Source organism: Scyliorhinus torazame, chromosome 17, assembly GCF_047496885.1.
Source record: "Scyliorhinus torazame isolate Kashiwa2021f chromosome 17, sScyTor2.1, whole genome shotgun sequence".
Taxonomy (NCBI): domain Eukaryota; kingdom Metazoa; phylum Chordata; class Chondrichthyes; order Carcharhiniformes; family Scyliorhinidae; genus Scyliorhinus; species Scyliorhinus torazame.
This window is the reverse complement of record NC_092723.1, coordinates 78,095,353-78,113,051: the sequence shown is the minus strand read 5'-3', so window position 1 is coordinate 78,113,051 and position 17,699 is coordinate 78,095,353. Positions and strand designations below refer to the sequence as shown.

Below are 17,699 nucleotides of genomic sequence, written 5' to 3'. Positions count from 1 at the left end.
ATTTGCTGCTTTTTTATTCTTCCTGCCGAACTGTACACGTTCACAGTCTCCCACATTATACTCCACCTGCCAATTTTTTGGCCACTCACTTAAGACCGTGAGATGCAGAAACAGAATTAGGTCATTCAGCCCATCGAGCCTGCTCTGCCATTCGATCATGTCTGATCTGTTTCTCACCCCCATTCTCCTGCCTTCTCCCCGTAAATCCTGATCCCCTTATTAATCAAGAACCTATCTATCTCTGTGTTAAAAACACTCAAGTGACTTGAGTTCCACAGACTCACTACTCTGACTTAAGAAATACACCCTCATCTCAGTTTTAAAGGATCATCCCTTCAGTCTGAGGCTGTGCCCTTGGGTTCTCGTCTCTCTTACTCGTGGAAACATCTTCTCCATATCCACTTGATCTAGGTCTCTCAGTATTCTGTAAGTTTCAATAAGATTACCCCTCATCCGGGCAGCACGGTGGCGCAGTGGTTAGCACTGGGACTACAGCGCTGAGGACCTGGGTTTGAATCCTGGCCCTGGGTCACTGTCTGTGTGGAGTTTGCACATTCTCCCCGTGTCTGCGTGGGTTTCACCCCCACAAGCCAAAGATGTGCAGGTTAGGTGGATTGGCCATGCTAAATTGCCCCTTAATTGGAAAAAAAATAATTGGGTACTCTAAATTTAAAAAAAAAGATTGCCCCTCATCCATCAAATGGAGACGCAGAGTCCTCAACCGCTCCTCATATGACAAGCCTTCATTCCCGAGATCATTCTTGTGAACCTCCTCTCGACCTTCTCCAAGGCCAGCATATCCTGCCTTAGTTATGGGGCCCAAAACTGCTCTCAAAGTTCCAAATGGGGTCTGACTAGAGCCTTATACAACCTCAGCAGTACATCCCTGCTCTTGTATTCCAGCTCTCTCTCAAAGTGAATGCTAACATTGCATTTGCCTTCCTACTACCAACTAAACCTGCATGTTAACCTTCCTGAACTAGGACTCCTAAATCCCATGTGCTTCAGATTTCCAATGCCTCTCCCCATTTAGAAAATAGTCTCTGCCACTATTCTTCCTACCGAAGTGCATAATCTCACGCTTTTTCATTGTCTTCCATCTGCCACTTCTTTGCTCTCTCCTAATCTGTATTCCATCTGCCATTTCTCTTAGCATATCCAAGTCCTTCTAAAGCCTCCCTGCTTTCTCAACTCTACCTGTCCCTCTATGTATCATCTGCAAACATTGCAACAATGCCCTATCTGCCATTGCAGACTCTGTAACGCCTCAACAACTTACTTTCCAACCTATCGTGATGTCATCAGCAAATTTAGCTACCATACATTTGGTCCCTTCATTTATATAAATTGTAGTCCAGCATTAATCCCTGCAGCACTCCACTAGCCACATTCTGCCAACCTGAAAAAGACGCATTTATCCCTATTCTCTGCATCATGTTAGCTCACCAATCCTCTATCTATGCCAGCATATTTCCCCCTACATCCTGAACTCTTATTTTGTGTAGTAACCATTGATATGGCACCTTATGGCACCAGGGGAAGGCAGCAGCAGCCAGGTTCATGGCACCGTGGCTGGCTCTGCGGCGCAGCTGGGCAGGAAGAATGGCAGGGCTATAGTGATAGGGGACTCAATTGTAAGGGGAATAGACAGGCATCAGGCGGTTCTGCGGACGCAATCGAGACTCCAGGATGGTATGTTGCCTCCCTGGTGCAAGGGTCAAGGATGTCTCGGAGCGGCTGCAGGACATTCTGGGGGGGGGGGGGGGGGTGAACAGCCAGCTGTCGTGGTGCACATAGGCACCAACGATATAGGTAAAAAACGGGATGAGGTCCTACAAGCTGAATTTAGGGAGCTAGGAGTTAAACTAAAAAGTAGGACCTCAAAGGTAGTAATCTCAGGATTGCTACCAGTGCCACGAGCTAGTCAGAGTAGGAATGTCAGGATAGAGAGGATGAATACGTGGCTCGAGAGATGGTGCAAGAGGGAGGGATTCAAATTCCTGGGACATTGGAACCGGTTCTGGGGGAGGTGGGACCAGTACAAACCGGACGGTCTGCACCTGGGCAGGACTGGAACCGATGTCCTGGGGGGGGGGGGGGGGGGGGTGTTTGCTAGAGCTGTTGGGGAGAGTTTAAACTAATGTGGCAGGGGGATGGGAACCGATGCAGGAAGTTGGAAGGTAGTAAAACAGGGACAGAAATAAAAGGCAGTAAGGGGGAAAGTGTAAGGCAGAGAAGCCATAGTCAAAAATCAAAAAGGGCGACAGTACAAGGTACAGTGACTGAGAGGAGCTCAGTGAATAGGACCAGGAATACTAAAAGAAATAAAACGGGAAGTGAAAACATTAATGGTAAGCGACGCAGCAGGTTGTTACAGGAAGATATGGGTTTGACGACAAGGAAAATTAGGAGAAAGGTTAAGAGGAACTATAACTTAGGAGAGGTTACTGATCGAGGTGTTAAGATTCAGAAGAGGTCAAAAAAGCCAGCATAAGTGTACTTTACCTGAATGCTCGTAGTATTCGGAATAAGGTAAATGAGTTGATGGCGCAAATCATCGTGAATGACTATGATTTAATGGCCATTACTGAAACATGGTTAAAGGATGGTCACGACTGCGAGTTAAATATCCGAGGGTATCAAACCTTTCGGAAGGACAGAGTGGATGGTAAGGGAGGTGGTGTAGCTCTGTTATTTAAGGATGACACCCGGGCAACAGTAAGGGATGACATCGGTGCTATGGAGGATAAGGTTGAATCCATTTGGGTGGAAATCAGGAATAGTAAGGCGAAAAAGTCACTGATAGGAGTAATCTATAGGCCACCAAATAGTAACATTATGGTGGGGCAGGCAATAAACAAAGAAATAACTGATGCATGTAGAAATGGTACAGCAGTTATCATGGGGGATTTTAATCTACATGTTGATTGGTTTAACCAGGTCGGTCAAGGCAGCCTTGAGGAGGAGTTTATAGAATGTATCCGCGATAGTTTCCTAGAACAGTATGTAATGGAACCTATGAGGGAACAAGCAGTCCTAGATCTGGTCCTGTGTAATGAGACAGGATTGATTCAGGATCTCATAGTTAGGGATCCTCTCGGAAGGAGCGATCACAATATGGTGGAATTTAAAATACAGATGGAGGGTGAGAAGGTAAAATCAAGCACTAGAGTTTTGTGCTTAAACAAAGGAGATTACAATGGGATGAGAGAAGAACTAGCTAAGGTAGACTGGGAGCAAAGACTTTATAGTGAAACAGTTGAGAAACAGTGGAGAACCTTCCAAGTGATTTTTCACAGTGCTCAGCAAAGGTTTGTACCAACAAAAAGGAAGGGTGGTAAAAAGAGGGAAAATCGACCGTGGATATCTAAGGAAATAAGGGAGAGTATCAAATTGAAGGAAAAAATATACAAAGTAGCAAAGATCAGTGGGAGACTAGAGGACTGGGAAATCTTTAGGGGGCAACAGAAAGCTACTAAAAAAGCTATAAAGAAGAGTAAGATAGATTATGAGAGTAAACTTGCTCAGAATATAAAAACAGATAGTAAAAGTTTCTACAAATACATAAAACAAAAAAGAGTGGCTAAGGTAAATATTGGTCCTTTAGAGGATGAGAAGGGAGATTTAGTAATGGGAGATGAGGAAATGGCTGAGGAACTGAACAGGTTTTTTGGGTCGGTCTTCACAGTGGAAGACACAAATAACATGCCAGTGACTGATGGAAATGAGGCTATGACAGGTGAGGACCTTGAGAGGATTGTTATCACCAAGGAGGCAGTGATGGGCAAGCTAATGGGGCTAAAGGTAGACAAGTCTCCTGGACCTGATGGAATGCATCCCAGAGTGCTAAAAGAGATGAATAGGGAAATTGCAAATGCACTAGTGATAATTTACCAAAATTCACTAGACTCTGGGGTGGTCCCGGCGGATTGGAAATTAGCAAACGTGACACCACTGTTTAAAAAAGGAGGTAGGCAGAAAGCGGGTAATTATAGGCCAGTGAGCTTAACTTCGGTAGTAGGGAAGATGCTGGAATCTATCATCAAGGAAGAAATAGCGAGGCATCTGGATGGAAATTGTCCCATTGGACAGACGCAGCATGGGTTCATAAAGGGCAGGTCGTGCCTAACTAATTTAGTGGAATTTTTTGAGGGCATTACCAGTGTGGTAGATAACGGGGAGCCAATGGATGTGGTATATCTGGATTTCCAGAAAGCCTTTGACAAGGTGCCACACAAAAGGTTGTTGCATAAGATAAAGATGCATGGCATTAACTGGAAAGTAGTAGCATGGATAGAGGATAGAAAGCAAAGAGTGGGGATTAATGGGTGTTTCTCTGGTTGGCAATCAGTAGCTAGTGGTGTCCCTCAGGGATCAGTGTTGGGCCCACAACTGTTCACAATTTACATAGATGATTTGGAGTTGGGGACCAAGGGCAATGTGTCCAAGTTTGCAGACGACACTAAGATAAGTGGTAAAGCAAAAAGTGCAGAGGATACTGGAAGTCTGCAGAGGGATTTGGATAGGCTAAGTGAATGGGCTAGGGTCTGGCAGATGGAATACAATGTTGACAAATGTGAGGTTATCCATTTTGGTAGGAATAACAACAAAAGGGATTATTATTTAAATGATAAAATATTAAAACATGCTGCTGTGCAGAGAGACCTGGGTGTGCTAGTGCATGAGTCGCAAAAAGTTGGTTTTCAGGTGCAACAGGTGATTAAGGCGGCAAATGGAATTTTGTCCTTCATTGCTAGAGGCATGGAGTTTAAGACGAGGGAGATTCTGCTGCAATTGTATAAGGTGTTAGTGAGGCCACACCTGGAGTATTGTGTTCAGTTTTGGTCTCCTTACTTGAGAAAGGACATACTGGCACTGGAGGGTGTGCAGAGATTCACTAGGTTAATCCCAGAGCTGAAGGGGTTGAGTAGACTGGGACTGTACTCGTTGGAATTTAGAAGGATGAGGGGGGATCTTATAGAAACATATAAGATTATGAAGGGAATAGATAGGATAGATGCGGGCAGGTTGTTTCCACTGGCGGGTGAAAGCAGAACTAGGGGGCATAGCCTCAAAATAAGGGGAAGTAGATTTAAGACTGAGTTTAGGAGGAACCTCTTCACCCAAAGGGTTGTGAATCTATGGAATTCCTTGCCCAGTGAAGCAGTAGAGGCTCCTTCATTAAATGTTTTTAAGATATAGATAGTTTTTTGAAGAATAAAGGGATTAAGGGTTATGGTGTTCGGGCCGGAAAGTGGAGCTGAGTCCACAAAAGATCAGCCATGATCTCATTGAATGGTGGAGCAGGCTCGAGGGGCCAGATGGCCTACTCCTGCTCCTAGTTCTTATTATGTTCTTATTATCAAAAGCCTTTTGGAAATCCAAGTACAGCACATCTACAGGCTCCTCTTGATCTACATTGCTTGTTACTGCCTCAAAGAATTCTAATGAATTAGTTTTTAAAAAAATTTTATTAGAGTACCCAATTCTCTTTTTTTTTCCAATGAAGGGGCAATTTAGTGTGTCCAATTCACCTATCCTGCACATTTTTTTGGGTTGTGGGGTTGAGCCCCACGCAAACTCCACACGGACAGTGACCAGGGGCCGGGATCGGACCCAGCTCCTTGGTGCGTCAGGCAGCGGTGTCTAATGAATTAGTTAAACACAATTTCCCTTTCACAAAGCCATGTTGACTCTGCCTTGTCGCATTTTGATTTTCTAAGTGTCCTGCTAGAAGCAGCACGGTAGCATAGTGGTTAGCACAATTGCTTCACAGCTCCAGGGTCCCAGGTTCGATTCCGGCTTGGGTCACTGTCTGTGCGGAGTCTGCACATCCTCCCCGTGTCTGCGTGGGTTTCCTCCGGGTGCTCCGGTTTCCTCCCACAGTCCAAAGATGTGCAGGTTAGGTGGATTGGCCATGATAAATTGCCCCTTAGTGTCCAAAATTGCCCTTAGTGTTGGGTGGAGTTACTGGGTTATGGGGATAGGGTGGAGGTGTTGACCTTGGGTAGGGTGCTCTTTCCAAGAGCCGGTGCAGACTCGATGGGCCGAATGGCCTCCTTCTGCACTGTAAATTCTATGATCTATGATCCTTAGTAATGGATTCTAGCATTTCCTTATGTCGTTAGGCTAACTGGTCTACAGCTTCCTTTCTTCCTCTCTCCGAAATAGTTCCATGGAATCTTGTACCTCCAACTGACCTTGGTTAAACTCATCTTAAAATATGTCACCTTCAACAGTGCAGCAGCTCCTCAGTGTGCACTGCACTGCTAGCCTGGATTATGGACTTGAGTCTCTTGAGCTCACAGCCTACTGACTTGGAAGTGGGTGCTACCCACTGGGCCATGCTAACATAGACAGACTTGCACATTCTCAAGCCTTGCTGCTACAAGGTGTGCAGACACAGTTGCCTCTGCAGTGTGTTTATTTATGCACAGCAGCATCCCGAGAAGTGCCTGGAAGATGAGTGGTCGGTTAATGTGTTTGTGCTCTGTTACCTAGGTTACCCGACCTGCAAGGAGAAGATGAAACTGCGGCCCGGGGGCCGTTACGAGGTGATCTATAACTATGTGCAGCGACCTTTCATCCACATGTCCTGGGAAAAGGAAGAAGGGAAGAGCCGGCATGTGGACTTCCAGTGTGTCAGGAGCAGGTCCATCACTAACCTGGCCTCTGCTGCAGCCGATGTTCCACGGGACCACCCTCAGGTGGATGAACTCGATATCCTTGGTCCGCCACAGGAGCAAATCGTAGGTGACAACGCCCAAGTGTAACAGAGACTCTGTGGCACAGATGCCACAAATAATATGTATTGAATGCCACAGGGAGCCAGGACTGCAGGAAGAGTGCTCCCCGCTCATTGGAATATATGAGGACAACAGTGGTGGTCCATTGGTGCCAGCAGGCTCGTGTGTGTGTGTGTGTGTTTTATAGGCTGGTGCTCCAGCACAGGGACACAGAACAAGCAATATTAAAGGACTTGCCAGAAAAACGGAATCTTCCACTCGATCCCAACTTTGGATAGGCTAGAGTACAGTGATCGTGTGTGGGAATCTGGTGCAGTGATCAAGTATGCGGGCGGGGGAGGGAGATAGGAAATTTTACATATCTGCAAACTCAGGCACTTACAACTCCAATGCTTTTGCTTAGATGGGAGGCAGCTGATGATGTAAAGTGCATCACTCCCCGTATTGATAAGTAACACTGGTGCCACTGACTCAATGTGTGGGGCAGGTGTACCGTAGAGGGGCAAACCTTACAGGCTCCGATTGCTATAGTGTGGGTATTTGTGAACCTGTAACAGTGGGGCCAACTTCAGGCTACAAAACTGGAACTCAGTCGCCTCTAGGATGGTCAGGCTAGTCACATGTTAAAACAGAATCTTCTGGAAGAAACATTTGCCCACTTATTTCACACTTCGGGATGATCTGTGGGCCATCGCCCCCTCCCGTCACTACTGGCTCACACCCAGCTTTTATTTCAGTGGAATCTGTGTGTGTGATCTCCACATCTCTCACAGGGGCCCCTGCCCACGTGCCAAGGACAGGTAATGAGTGGAGTGAACAGGGGAGAACAGCGACAATCCACCTTGCTCTGGAGTGTGGCTGGAGCCAGAGGCACCGCTTGGTGTCTACCAAATAGCCAAAGATTAGTTGTTTTGTTAAGTGGTGTAAATCACTAGAGTGGGTCAGGTACATAATCCAATGGATGAATGGATTGTTTGTAACTGGAGGTTTGGAATATAAAATGGAGGATATTCTGCTGCAGCTTTACAAAGCTCTGGTTAGGCCACATCTGCAGCACTATGTACAGTTCCAGCAGCATTAGGAAGAGGATATTGGAAGATTCCCCAGAATTTCATTCTGGCTCCCAGCAATACATTGACTTATAGCAAACACAAGCCGAGTTTAAGAGGTGATCTAGTTGAGGCTTTTGGAGGAATAGCAGGGGAGCCTCGGACAAATGGAAATAGCCTTAAAATCCTAATCAGAGCATTCAGGCAGGACGGCGACACAGTGGTTAGCAGTGCTGACTCACAATGCCAGGGATTCGGGTTCAATTCCAGTCTTGGGTGACTGTGGACTGTGGAATTTGCACGTTCTCCCCGTGTCTGCGTAGATTTCCACCCACTGTCCATCTTTGGATTAGGTGCAGGTTAGGTGGGGTTATGAAAATGAAATGAAAATCGCTTGTCACAAGTAGGCTTCAATGAAGTTACTGTGAAAAGCCCCTAGTCGCCACATTCCGGCGCCTGTTCGGGGAGGCTGGTACGGGAATTGAACCGTGCTGCTGGCCTGCTTGGTCTGCTTTAAAAGCCAGCGATTTAGCCCAGTGTGCTAGACCAGCCCCTCGAAATGAAAATCGCTTATTGTCACAAGTAGGCTTCAAATGAAGTTACTGTGAAAAGCCCCTACTCGCCACATTCCAGTGCCTGGTCGGGGAGGCTGGTACGGGAATTGAACCGTGCTGCTGGCCTGCTGTCAAAGCCAGCGATTTAGCCCTGTGCTAAACCAGCCCCTGGTTATGGGGATAGGGTGCTCTTTTGGAGGGTTGGTGCAGACTTGATGGGCCAAATTACCTCCTGTACAGGTGGGATTCAGATTCTGTGACTTCAAAAGGATGGTCACAGTCTTGAACTCCCACAAAAAGCAGAGGATGTTTTTTCCACAAACCTATAGAACAAAGTCAGGTAGATGGCAGGGGAGGGATAGGATACAAATTAGACAGTGAATGGCTTCTTCCTATTTCTATAAGCTTCTAACTGCCCTGTGCAAATTTAATGAGTAAGTGATAAGAGTCTCACTCTAGTTTAAATTTTCAAATTAAAACATTATTTCCCCCCCATTTATACCCCCTATTTATACCCTTTCCATTAAATAAATGATCAATAAATTAATCACAACAGTACCATGATTATATGGCAGACTTCTTTGATTACAAAATACCATCATGGCAACAATTACTGGAGATAGAGTACCCAATTTATTTTTCCAATTGAGACCCACACGGACACAAGGATAATATGCAAACTCCACACAGACAGTGACCTGGGGCCGTGGTCGAACCCGGTTCCTCAGCGCCATAGGTAGCAGTGTAACCACGGTACCTTCCTAATTACTGGAGATATATATACAGCTGTGGAGGTCCAGTCCTTAGCTGCTGCTGTCTGCTTTAACAGCTGGAAGCAAGACCTCTGGTTCAGGGAGACAAGTGAATCAGAGATTTACAGCAGAGGGGGACTCCAGATATGTATAAATTAACTATAGACTTGTATCTATCAAATTAATCCAACTGTCCCCTTATCACTGCATCAATCCCAGACTCATCTTATTCTCTCTGATTACCCATGTATCAATCCCAAACTAACGCCACTCTCCTTTAGAAACCCCTATTTCTCAGCTTTGACGATCTCCTTAAGATAGGTCTTTACCTCAACATTTTACTGTGTGGGTAGTCTTCCTAAAACTCTTCATTTATTGCATGCTCTTAAATCTCGAGTCTTTTGTTACCACAACCCTGGCATCATCTTGCGAAATCAAAAATGTTCTTTCAAGAAACTGCACACACTACTTCATGTGTGACCCATATTTGGTATTGCTCCCCTTATATCAGACAGTAGGAAGTAGTCTCCCAGATCCAGCCATCTTAAATTGAGCTGTGTGCGAGAAGCTTTTTGTCTTTTTCAGCAGCAGGGTCACAGGATCAGCAAGCGAAAACACCGTCTCCAAGAAGTAACACATTCTGGCTCGTGTGTCTGGGGTACATCCATCTGCACAAACCTGTTCCCAAAGAATCAATTCTCCCATTGAATGAGAGGTTCATGGGTCAGGACAGTATTACTTTGAGAATTATCTAAACAACATTTGGACAGGGTCATAATTAAAACAAATCCCAATACTCAATTCCTATGAAATAGTGTTCAAGTCTATAGTGAGTTTAAGACAGCACAAGATATTCTGCACACAGTGACTCTCAAGATACCGAGTTCCCTTATGTCTCATGTTGCACTCATACTAATGTGAGATATTACACTGAATTCTGTCAGCTGAATAGGACTGTTTCCCTCTGTTTCAGTACATTTAGATAAAAGGTAAGTAATTGTAACATCCTGACATTCCCAGCCACCAAGTACACTGGTTAGTGAGATATCTTTCTGTCAGTTAACTCTAGTGTTCATCAGTCTTTACCTGCCTAGGCCAAGAAGGACAAAAACAAAACCAGGCTTTCCACTGGCTCATCTTACACGGGATAAAGGCAGGGTGGGGGTGGCAGCTCTGATTGAGTGCCCCAGAGGAGCTAGCGCTCTTCCTGGGAGGAGAAGGAAACCTATCTGCCCATGAAGTAAATACTGATCCAAAAGTAGAGGGGGATGCAGTTTGTGAGGAGCAAGCGAGTGGATCTCAATTTTCCAGAATTATTCACCTTATGTAAGAGTCTGTTGTAAAGTAATGAACAGAATTAAAGCTGTGATTAGTCAACAAACTCCATCATCCTGGAATCCTGCAACTACCAGGATGGCAGACGGTGAATTCAATGGACTCTGACGATTTTGCACATTAAACAATGTTTGAATACTGGGTGTGGATAAGTGGCTTACTGAGGATGTAAGTGATGCCAGTTTGAGGTTGTGGTAGCTGTGTGTGGGGCCCACACAAACTCCGATTGACCCTTGGAATCAGTAATAAATCCCACTTGATGTCTGCTAGCAGAAGGGGCTAGAGTGCACGAGGAAGATTGGAGTTAGATCCTTTGTGGAAAATGAGAATCAGACACTGTAATGGTCTACTCTCTATCCAGACGCTGACTTTTGTACAGAGCTTGCATTTGGGGGGATGACAGTTAAAGAACAGCTCCATGGAATAACCATTACTTTTTGGAGCTTCCTTGAGTTTTGTGATGTCAGAGAATTGCACAGAGGTTCTCTGACCCAGAAATACTGTGGTGTAAGATTGGACATGCAAGAAAAGTGTAGAAATGGATTCTTTCCTGTACCTCCCCCGCTCTCAGTAAACAAATGAATCAGAAAACTAAACAAAGTTTCAGACAGACTCAGTGATGTTAAGTAAAAGGTTTTATAATACAGTTTTAAAGTGGCCATCGTAAAAAGCAATACTGCAACTTACAACACTTACGCCAGGACCTACAGGACACTCAGCCCCTAGAACACTGGTGGTCTGACGCAGCCTTTCCTCTGACTGGACCTGGTCTTCCCATTGGCTTGACTCAGTCCACTGGGAGAGACAGACCCCACCTTCCCTTTGCTTCATCTTCCTCTGCCCCCACTTGTTCCCGAGGCTAGGCCTGTTCACACACTTCTACCACACCCCACAACCCTTCCACCGTCCAGCTACTGAAACCAGACTTGTACACACACAGTCCTATCCCACTGTCCCTCCACCTGCCACCAGCAACTGAGGCCAGGCTGGAGAAGAACTAGTGCTGAAATTAGCTGCTTAACCCCAGACTGGAATCCAGTGTTGCTGACAATGTTGGGCTACAGGACATCTTGGCACCTCCCCAGATTATTGTGAGACTAGATCAGTGTTTTCAAGCTGTTAGAGCTTGTGGAAGGCAACACTCACTTTCACATTCCTGTGCCATAACTACATTGACCTTCAGCCCCATCCATCACCTCACAGAATTAGTTTGAGGGGGGGGGGGGGGCAAGAAGAGCAGAACTATTAAAAAAAAACTAAACAACATTTTTCATGATGTGTACAGGACCAGTGAGAGTTGTGCAGCTCAGGCTAGTCACTCGCCTCCATATATCAGAGAAAAATAATTTCACCCAAGGCCTTTTGTGACCTCCATCAGTGTCGCCCCTGTTACTTTGCAGACTCGAGTCAGTTCTAGAATACAGCCCAGGAAGAACTGAGTCTTAATGGGGAACAGGGCACAAAATGGCAGAACAAAACTGCTCTAAGATTTTAAACTTACTGTTCATCAGACCTGGAAACGAGTCCTAGAGTTCAGCAACAATCACAACTATTGATGACTTTAAATCATTAACTCCATCCATGTACCTGAACCCTGGAACACTTCCTGGGGTCATCACTGTTGCACTTAGAATGTGGTTACGTGGAAAAACAGCTCACCGATCCCAGACCGACATCTCCTATTGTGCAAGAGGTGGGGATCCCTACAAAAATACAGCAATCAAGTCTGGCACCAACCACTGTGACCTTCACCATGGCCAGTAGCTGTAGCTCCACCTCCTTCACCAACTAGGCTGTCCCACTCCATCACGGGAATCTCCAACTCTTAATGGGAGAGTGAACGATAATCACCCCCCCCCCCCCAACCCTGCTCACAGCGTCAACCAATGCAACAGGCAGGTGGAGGCACTCTGAAGGCGGAAAACAGACTGCAAACAAGGTTGTGGGCAGAATGTTTTGTTGCATCACATCCTCTCTGAGGGCCAGTCACAACATTCACTCTCACTCAGGAATGCACAGATTTCACCTCTGGCCATTTCCTGGAGCCTGTGTCAGTGGAACTCGTTTGGAAAGCTAAAGGAAGCAGTAAGATTGTTTGCATAGCCAAAGTTAATTCTGACTTGTGGTAGGAACCAGGGGAAAGGCATAAACAATCAGTACACTGAATAACTAGTCAGCAACTTACTGCCAGGCAGCACCAGAATCTCTAATCACTGGCCAGCAATTACCAGAATATTTGGTCGACAAGCTCCACACACCTTTTACTTTTGCCTTCAGGGTATTTACTGAAACGGCACTTGAAAATGCATGAGCATTCTACAATCTGGTGACGAACATACTGAGTTTTACAGTAATACTGGACCAGGAAATTCAATCTGAGGCAAGATAGGAAGGGGGAAATGAAATAAAATAAATCAATAAGAAAATGAGAAATTTTCTAGACCGATTACTTGGGGCATAAACTGCAGGTCTGGCTGGCAGCTTGTTGGATACGTTGGAGCTGGTGCACAAGCTACATGTAAATAATAAACCACAGCTCTGGAAATAAAAATAATCTTTAGCCAAGCCTGCAGAGATTCAGGCCTGTTATCGCTCAACCTCACCCAATGCAAATAGGGCCAACATCTTCTATACAAGTACAAACACACAACCGGTATTTACAATCAAGAACCATCACAAATGCTTTCCCTATAAAATAATAAAGCTGCATATAGTTAGAAATCAAAGTGAAATCAACACAGAGCTCATTACGAACCCCATACAATTAATAAACGCATCTAAATGCAGATAAAAAGACATGATGTTGAGAATAGTACCTTGGTATTTGCAGTCATTAACAGAAATGGTGAGAGCTGGCACAGCCAGCACAGAAAATGAACGGCTGTGGGGCAGCTGTATTAGGGCAGATGTACACTAACCAGCCATATTCGGGCAAACATACACGATTCAGCTGTATTCAGGTAGATGTACAATGGTCATCCTGCACATCGCTGTATGTATCATGAATCTGACTAGAGCCCCCTCTTCCCAATACTGTGTATTCCTCACTATGAGGAGGAACTGCACAGCACCGACACAATCACTGGCAAATGCTTTCTACACAGGCCCCTTGTCATGATCATGTATGGGTGAGGAGAGGGGTGGTATACCCCTGCCCCAGCCACCAGGGAGCACACAGTGCAGGAAATATCATGTCGAGCCACAATGGGTGCACTTGTTGGTAAAGGTTTGCTCGATCAGCCACTAGCAACTGAACTGGACACCAGATTCAGGCAGAAGTAGCACACACAGCCTTTGACTGGCAGTGCAGGAGGATGAAAGGCAGAGGCTCAGGAACTCTAGTGGTGTGTCGCAGGAATCCCATTGAGCCCTCTGGTGCCAAAGCTGCTGATTCGGACACGTGCTGCCCAAGCTCCGGGGCTGCTTTGAGTCTAATTCCTGCCGCCAACGAGAGATTATAAGGGATATCTGGATATTAGAAATAAAATCTGAGCAATTTCTCAGTCCTTCACAACTGTCACTATCCTCGGTAGTAAGGCTCCACCAGCGGACCAATCAAGTTGCTAAGAAAAATAGGCACTAAAGCAGTGACGTTAGCCCTTGCGGTCAAAGTTCATCACTTCCCAGACTTCATGTAGGAAGGAATGGCTCCTCGAGCGGTCAGTCCCTCAAATCGCTTGTAGGTGTAGTTGATGAAGACCCAGTCCTTGTTCTTGTAGTCTGTCTCCGAGTGGTTACTCACTGCAACTGGAAGGAAGGAGAATGTGAGGAGCACATTGATAACAGAACAATAGATTGCTGCTTTATTTGCACAATTAGCAAGCTCCACCAATCGCCTCCAAACTCCCCCACCCCCCCCGCCTTTCACAAGACTGCCGGCTGCCAATCAGCTACAGCTCCAAACATCAAGCTCCAGTTAACAGCACAACCCCAGAAAACCTGTCTTCCCACCTCTTCACCTAATGGGATCTCAGACAGATTAGTGTGTGTAGTGTTGTCACTGGGTTAATTTGGTGTAAATACTTAACAGGGATAATTAATTAAGCCAATACAGTGAAGCAAATGCCCGGCAAACTCTGGACATGGTTAATTTTAGAGGCTGGGTACCCTCAGGTACTAACCCCAACAAGGGTTAGTTCACCAGCACATAGTTACAAATCTGACTAGAGTCGCTAAGGAAGCTCATCCTTCAGAGGAGATGGTAAGAGGTATTTGGAACTATTACTAGATTACCCACTGGGGCCTACTTCACACCCACCAGGATTTTCCTTAAACAGCTCCAAATGGTAGAACAAATCCTGTAATATTTCAATTTGGTACACTTCACAGTACAAGTGGTCCCAATGTGAAGATTTATTCAGTGACGTACTCCCAGAATCCCAGTGACCACACTGATTAGGCAAAGAACCAAAGTGAGTTGCAGAACCAGTAGCTGAAAGAGGTTAGTTGCATTTAAATATACCACCACCACCAATAACCGTTTTTTACTTACAGAGAGATAGAAGCAGTTCGAAACAAGACAGAATCAGATCGTGCTGGGTTAGAATAACACACTGACACCAGGCAGCACCAATGACTTTCACAATGACCCCCATATGTTACAAGTGGTCATTCAATGACTTCCTTGTTTCTCCTGCCACAATGCATAGTATTTACAAACTAAAGGGTTCAGGATAGTCCAGTGTTTCCTGGATGATGCGTTCCCCCCCCCCCCCCCCCCCCCCCACAGCCAGAGAGTGGGTCTACCCATCTCTCCTTGAACAATACCTATTGGAACATGGTACCAGACCAGAAAGGCATCTAGCAGGCAGCAATACTGCACTCCAGCAGATCGCTCCCCCCGGTGCCCCAGCACTGCCACAGCTTTGACCTCCTTGTCTGAGATTTGCTCTTCCATCTGGGACTTTCTTGCCACTGGACAGTGGTCTGCCTAATGTAACTGTCCTGTGTGCTGCCCCATGACGCAGTTTTTCATGGCAGTGAGTAGCCGTCCCATAGAGTAGGGAATGCTCCCCGGATTTGACCCCTGGTCTCTGGAGAGGTAACTGGTTCTCTCTCAGTCAGCGGAATAGTTGGTAAAGGGTGGGTAGTATTAACTCTCAGTCATAGTCCTCCATGACCTGAGCAATCATGTTCAGTAAAGGAGGGTACCTGAGGGGAGCAAGAGCAGCAGATATATTTTAGACACTAAAGCAATCACTTAGTTCAAGGGAACCAGACTCGGAAGATACCCTGAGCATTAAGAGATTAACAAGTAGAAAGGTCACAGGGGTGTGTTTGAAAACATTTTTAAAAACATTTTAGAGTACCCAATTCTTTTTTCCCCAATTAAGGGGGCAATGTAGCGTGGCTCATCTACCTAACCTGAACATCTTTGGATTGTGGGGGTGAGACCCACGCAGACACTGGGAGAATGTGCAAACTCCACACAGACAGTGACCCAGGGCCGGGATCGAACCCGGGTCCTCGGCGCCGTAGGTAGCAGTGTTAACCATTGTGCCACCCTGTGCTTGAAGACATACTGAGAGAGGGGTGAGGGACAGCCCCACAATAAACAAAATTGGTAGGTTCAAGGGTCAGCAGATCTCTCCTGCATCTTGGTGACCAGAGAAACAAAGAGGTTATAAAATGGCTGCCCCACATGAAGTCAGCTGTGTGGTAAAGTAGAGGAGAAGGGGATTTTAGTAAAGGTCGAGGGGAATAAAATGCTGGTTACCTGTCTTAGAGGACAGACACTTCTTACCACTACTTTCTAGCCCTGCCTGTGACACTCCTGGAGAAGAACAGCAGAAAGCATTGTGTCATATTCGAACACATCAGCCTCAAGTAAACACAGCAATTTCCGTATGTGACATGAGGAATGACATAGCAAGCAGAACACTATTCACTACAGCTGCAGGTGGAATGTCAGGCAGCACACATTCAGTCCATCGGGTATGGACTTTATACACTATTACTGAACTCATCGATGGAGCAATAATTGATAAGAGTATTAATGCTGTAATTTACTTTGTGCTCTGAACGCTGTAGCTGAGTAGGTGGTCGAATCAGAATCAAAATGAACTTTCAAAAAGGAATTGAATAAATACTTGGAAGTGGAAAACTTTACTGGGTTATGGAGACAGAGATACAATTGGACAAATGGCTTCCTACTGCACTCAACAATTCAAATATAATAACATTAGAAGGGGCACTTGAATATATGGTACATTGATTGTGGTTATCAGTGGACAGCTTCTGCTGTCTAAACGCACTCTAACAGACTCCACGATCACCTGCACTGGAAGTAGGCAGCAAGCTGGCTCCATCAGAGCAGTAGAAATGCCACTTCACTTTTAATATCTTTAAAGCCGTGGCAGAGGAATCTTGTTCAGCAGACAGAGAACAACAATGCCAAAATGATTCAGTCACGACAGCTACATAAAACCAGCTTCAGACCCAAGAACCTGCTGTTGTCTCCATCCTCCCATCTCGAGCTTGCTGTCAGGTCCTTGAACCAAAGTAGCACAGAGACTTGCCTCAGCTGGGGAGTCGTTAGGGTTCGGATTCCCGCAGAGGACCCTGGGGGGAGGAGGGGGGGGTGATATTCGAGACATTCTGGGGAAAGACAAGGGCAACGGGCTAAGGCATTAGGTTGGAATCGATAATTTCCGAGGTTAGGGGTCAGGGTCAGACTGAGTTCCCACCCCACCAGCCCTGATTGGAAAGTGCACGTGTGAGAGGCGATTACACAATCAGTCCCAGCCGACGTCACAGATGATCCCAAACATCAACAGATTGTTCAAAGAGATTCTCACTGACAAACCTCAGCTGTATATCCAACACATTACCCACCAGAAATAAGTCATCTGTAACAAAACACCTTTAAGGAGAGATAATGTTCCGATTAAGCAATGGCCTCTAGTTCAAAAGATTCAGCACAGATTTTTTGGTCATTGCTAACTCCCTCCCTGAAGGTTCATTCTGCCCCTTACCTGGCTGCAAGATGTCTGAATCAGGAAATTCATCAAAGTTAGATGTATCATCGATACTCTTTATTTCAATGGAGATCGCTGCCGGCCTCTCCCTGCAAGACAACAGATGGGAATACAAACTGAGACCCGCTGGAAAGAAGCGTTAAACAAACAGAGACGGAGATAGCAAGAACTTTGCAGAAAGGGGCAGCACGGTGGCGCAGTGGTTAGCACTGCTGCCTCACGGCACCGAGGTCCCAGGTTCGATCCCGGCTCTGGGTCACTGTCCGTGTGGAGTTTGCACATTCTC

General features: G+C 45.9%; 2 protein-coding genes across 7 annotated transcripts in view; one reads left to right on the top strand and one right to left on the bottom strand.

Moving 5' to 3' along the window:
• LOC140393965 (BTB/POZ domain-containing protein KCTD20-like) overlaps positions 1 to 10,574 on the top strand; it is a 170,870-nt gene extending 160,296 nt beyond the window's left edge. For all 3 annotated transcript variants that reach the window (XM_072480670.1, XM_072480669.1, XM_072480671.1), the window contains one exon: positions 6,502 to 10,574. In XM_072480670.1, coding sequence (XP_072336771.1) covers positions 6,502 to 6,773 — 272 coding nt within the window. In that variant the 3' untranslated portion in view covers positions 6,774 to 10,574. The remainder of the gene's footprint in view (positions 1 to 6,501) is intronic.
• A 484-nt stretch (positions 10,575 to 11,058) lies between these two features.
• Positions 11,059 to 17,699, bottom strand: part of LOC140393964 (serine/threonine-protein kinase 38) — a 93,705-nt gene continuing 87,064 nt past the window's right edge. For 3 of the 4 annotated variants that reach the window (XM_072480664.1, XM_072480666.1, XM_072480665.1), the window contains exons 13-15: positions 17,411 to 17,502; positions 16,153 to 16,209; positions 11,059 to 14,183 (exon numbers count right to left, since the gene is read on the bottom strand). In XM_072480664.1, the coding sequence (XP_072336765.1) occupies positions 14,053 to 14,183; positions 16,153 to 16,209; positions 17,411 to 17,502 (280 nt within the window). In that variant the 3' untranslated portion in view covers positions 11,059 to 14,052. The remainder of the gene's footprint in view (positions 14,184 to 16,152; positions 16,210 to 17,410; positions 17,503 to 17,699) is intronic. The other variant, XM_072480667.1, reaches the window with a different exon arrangement.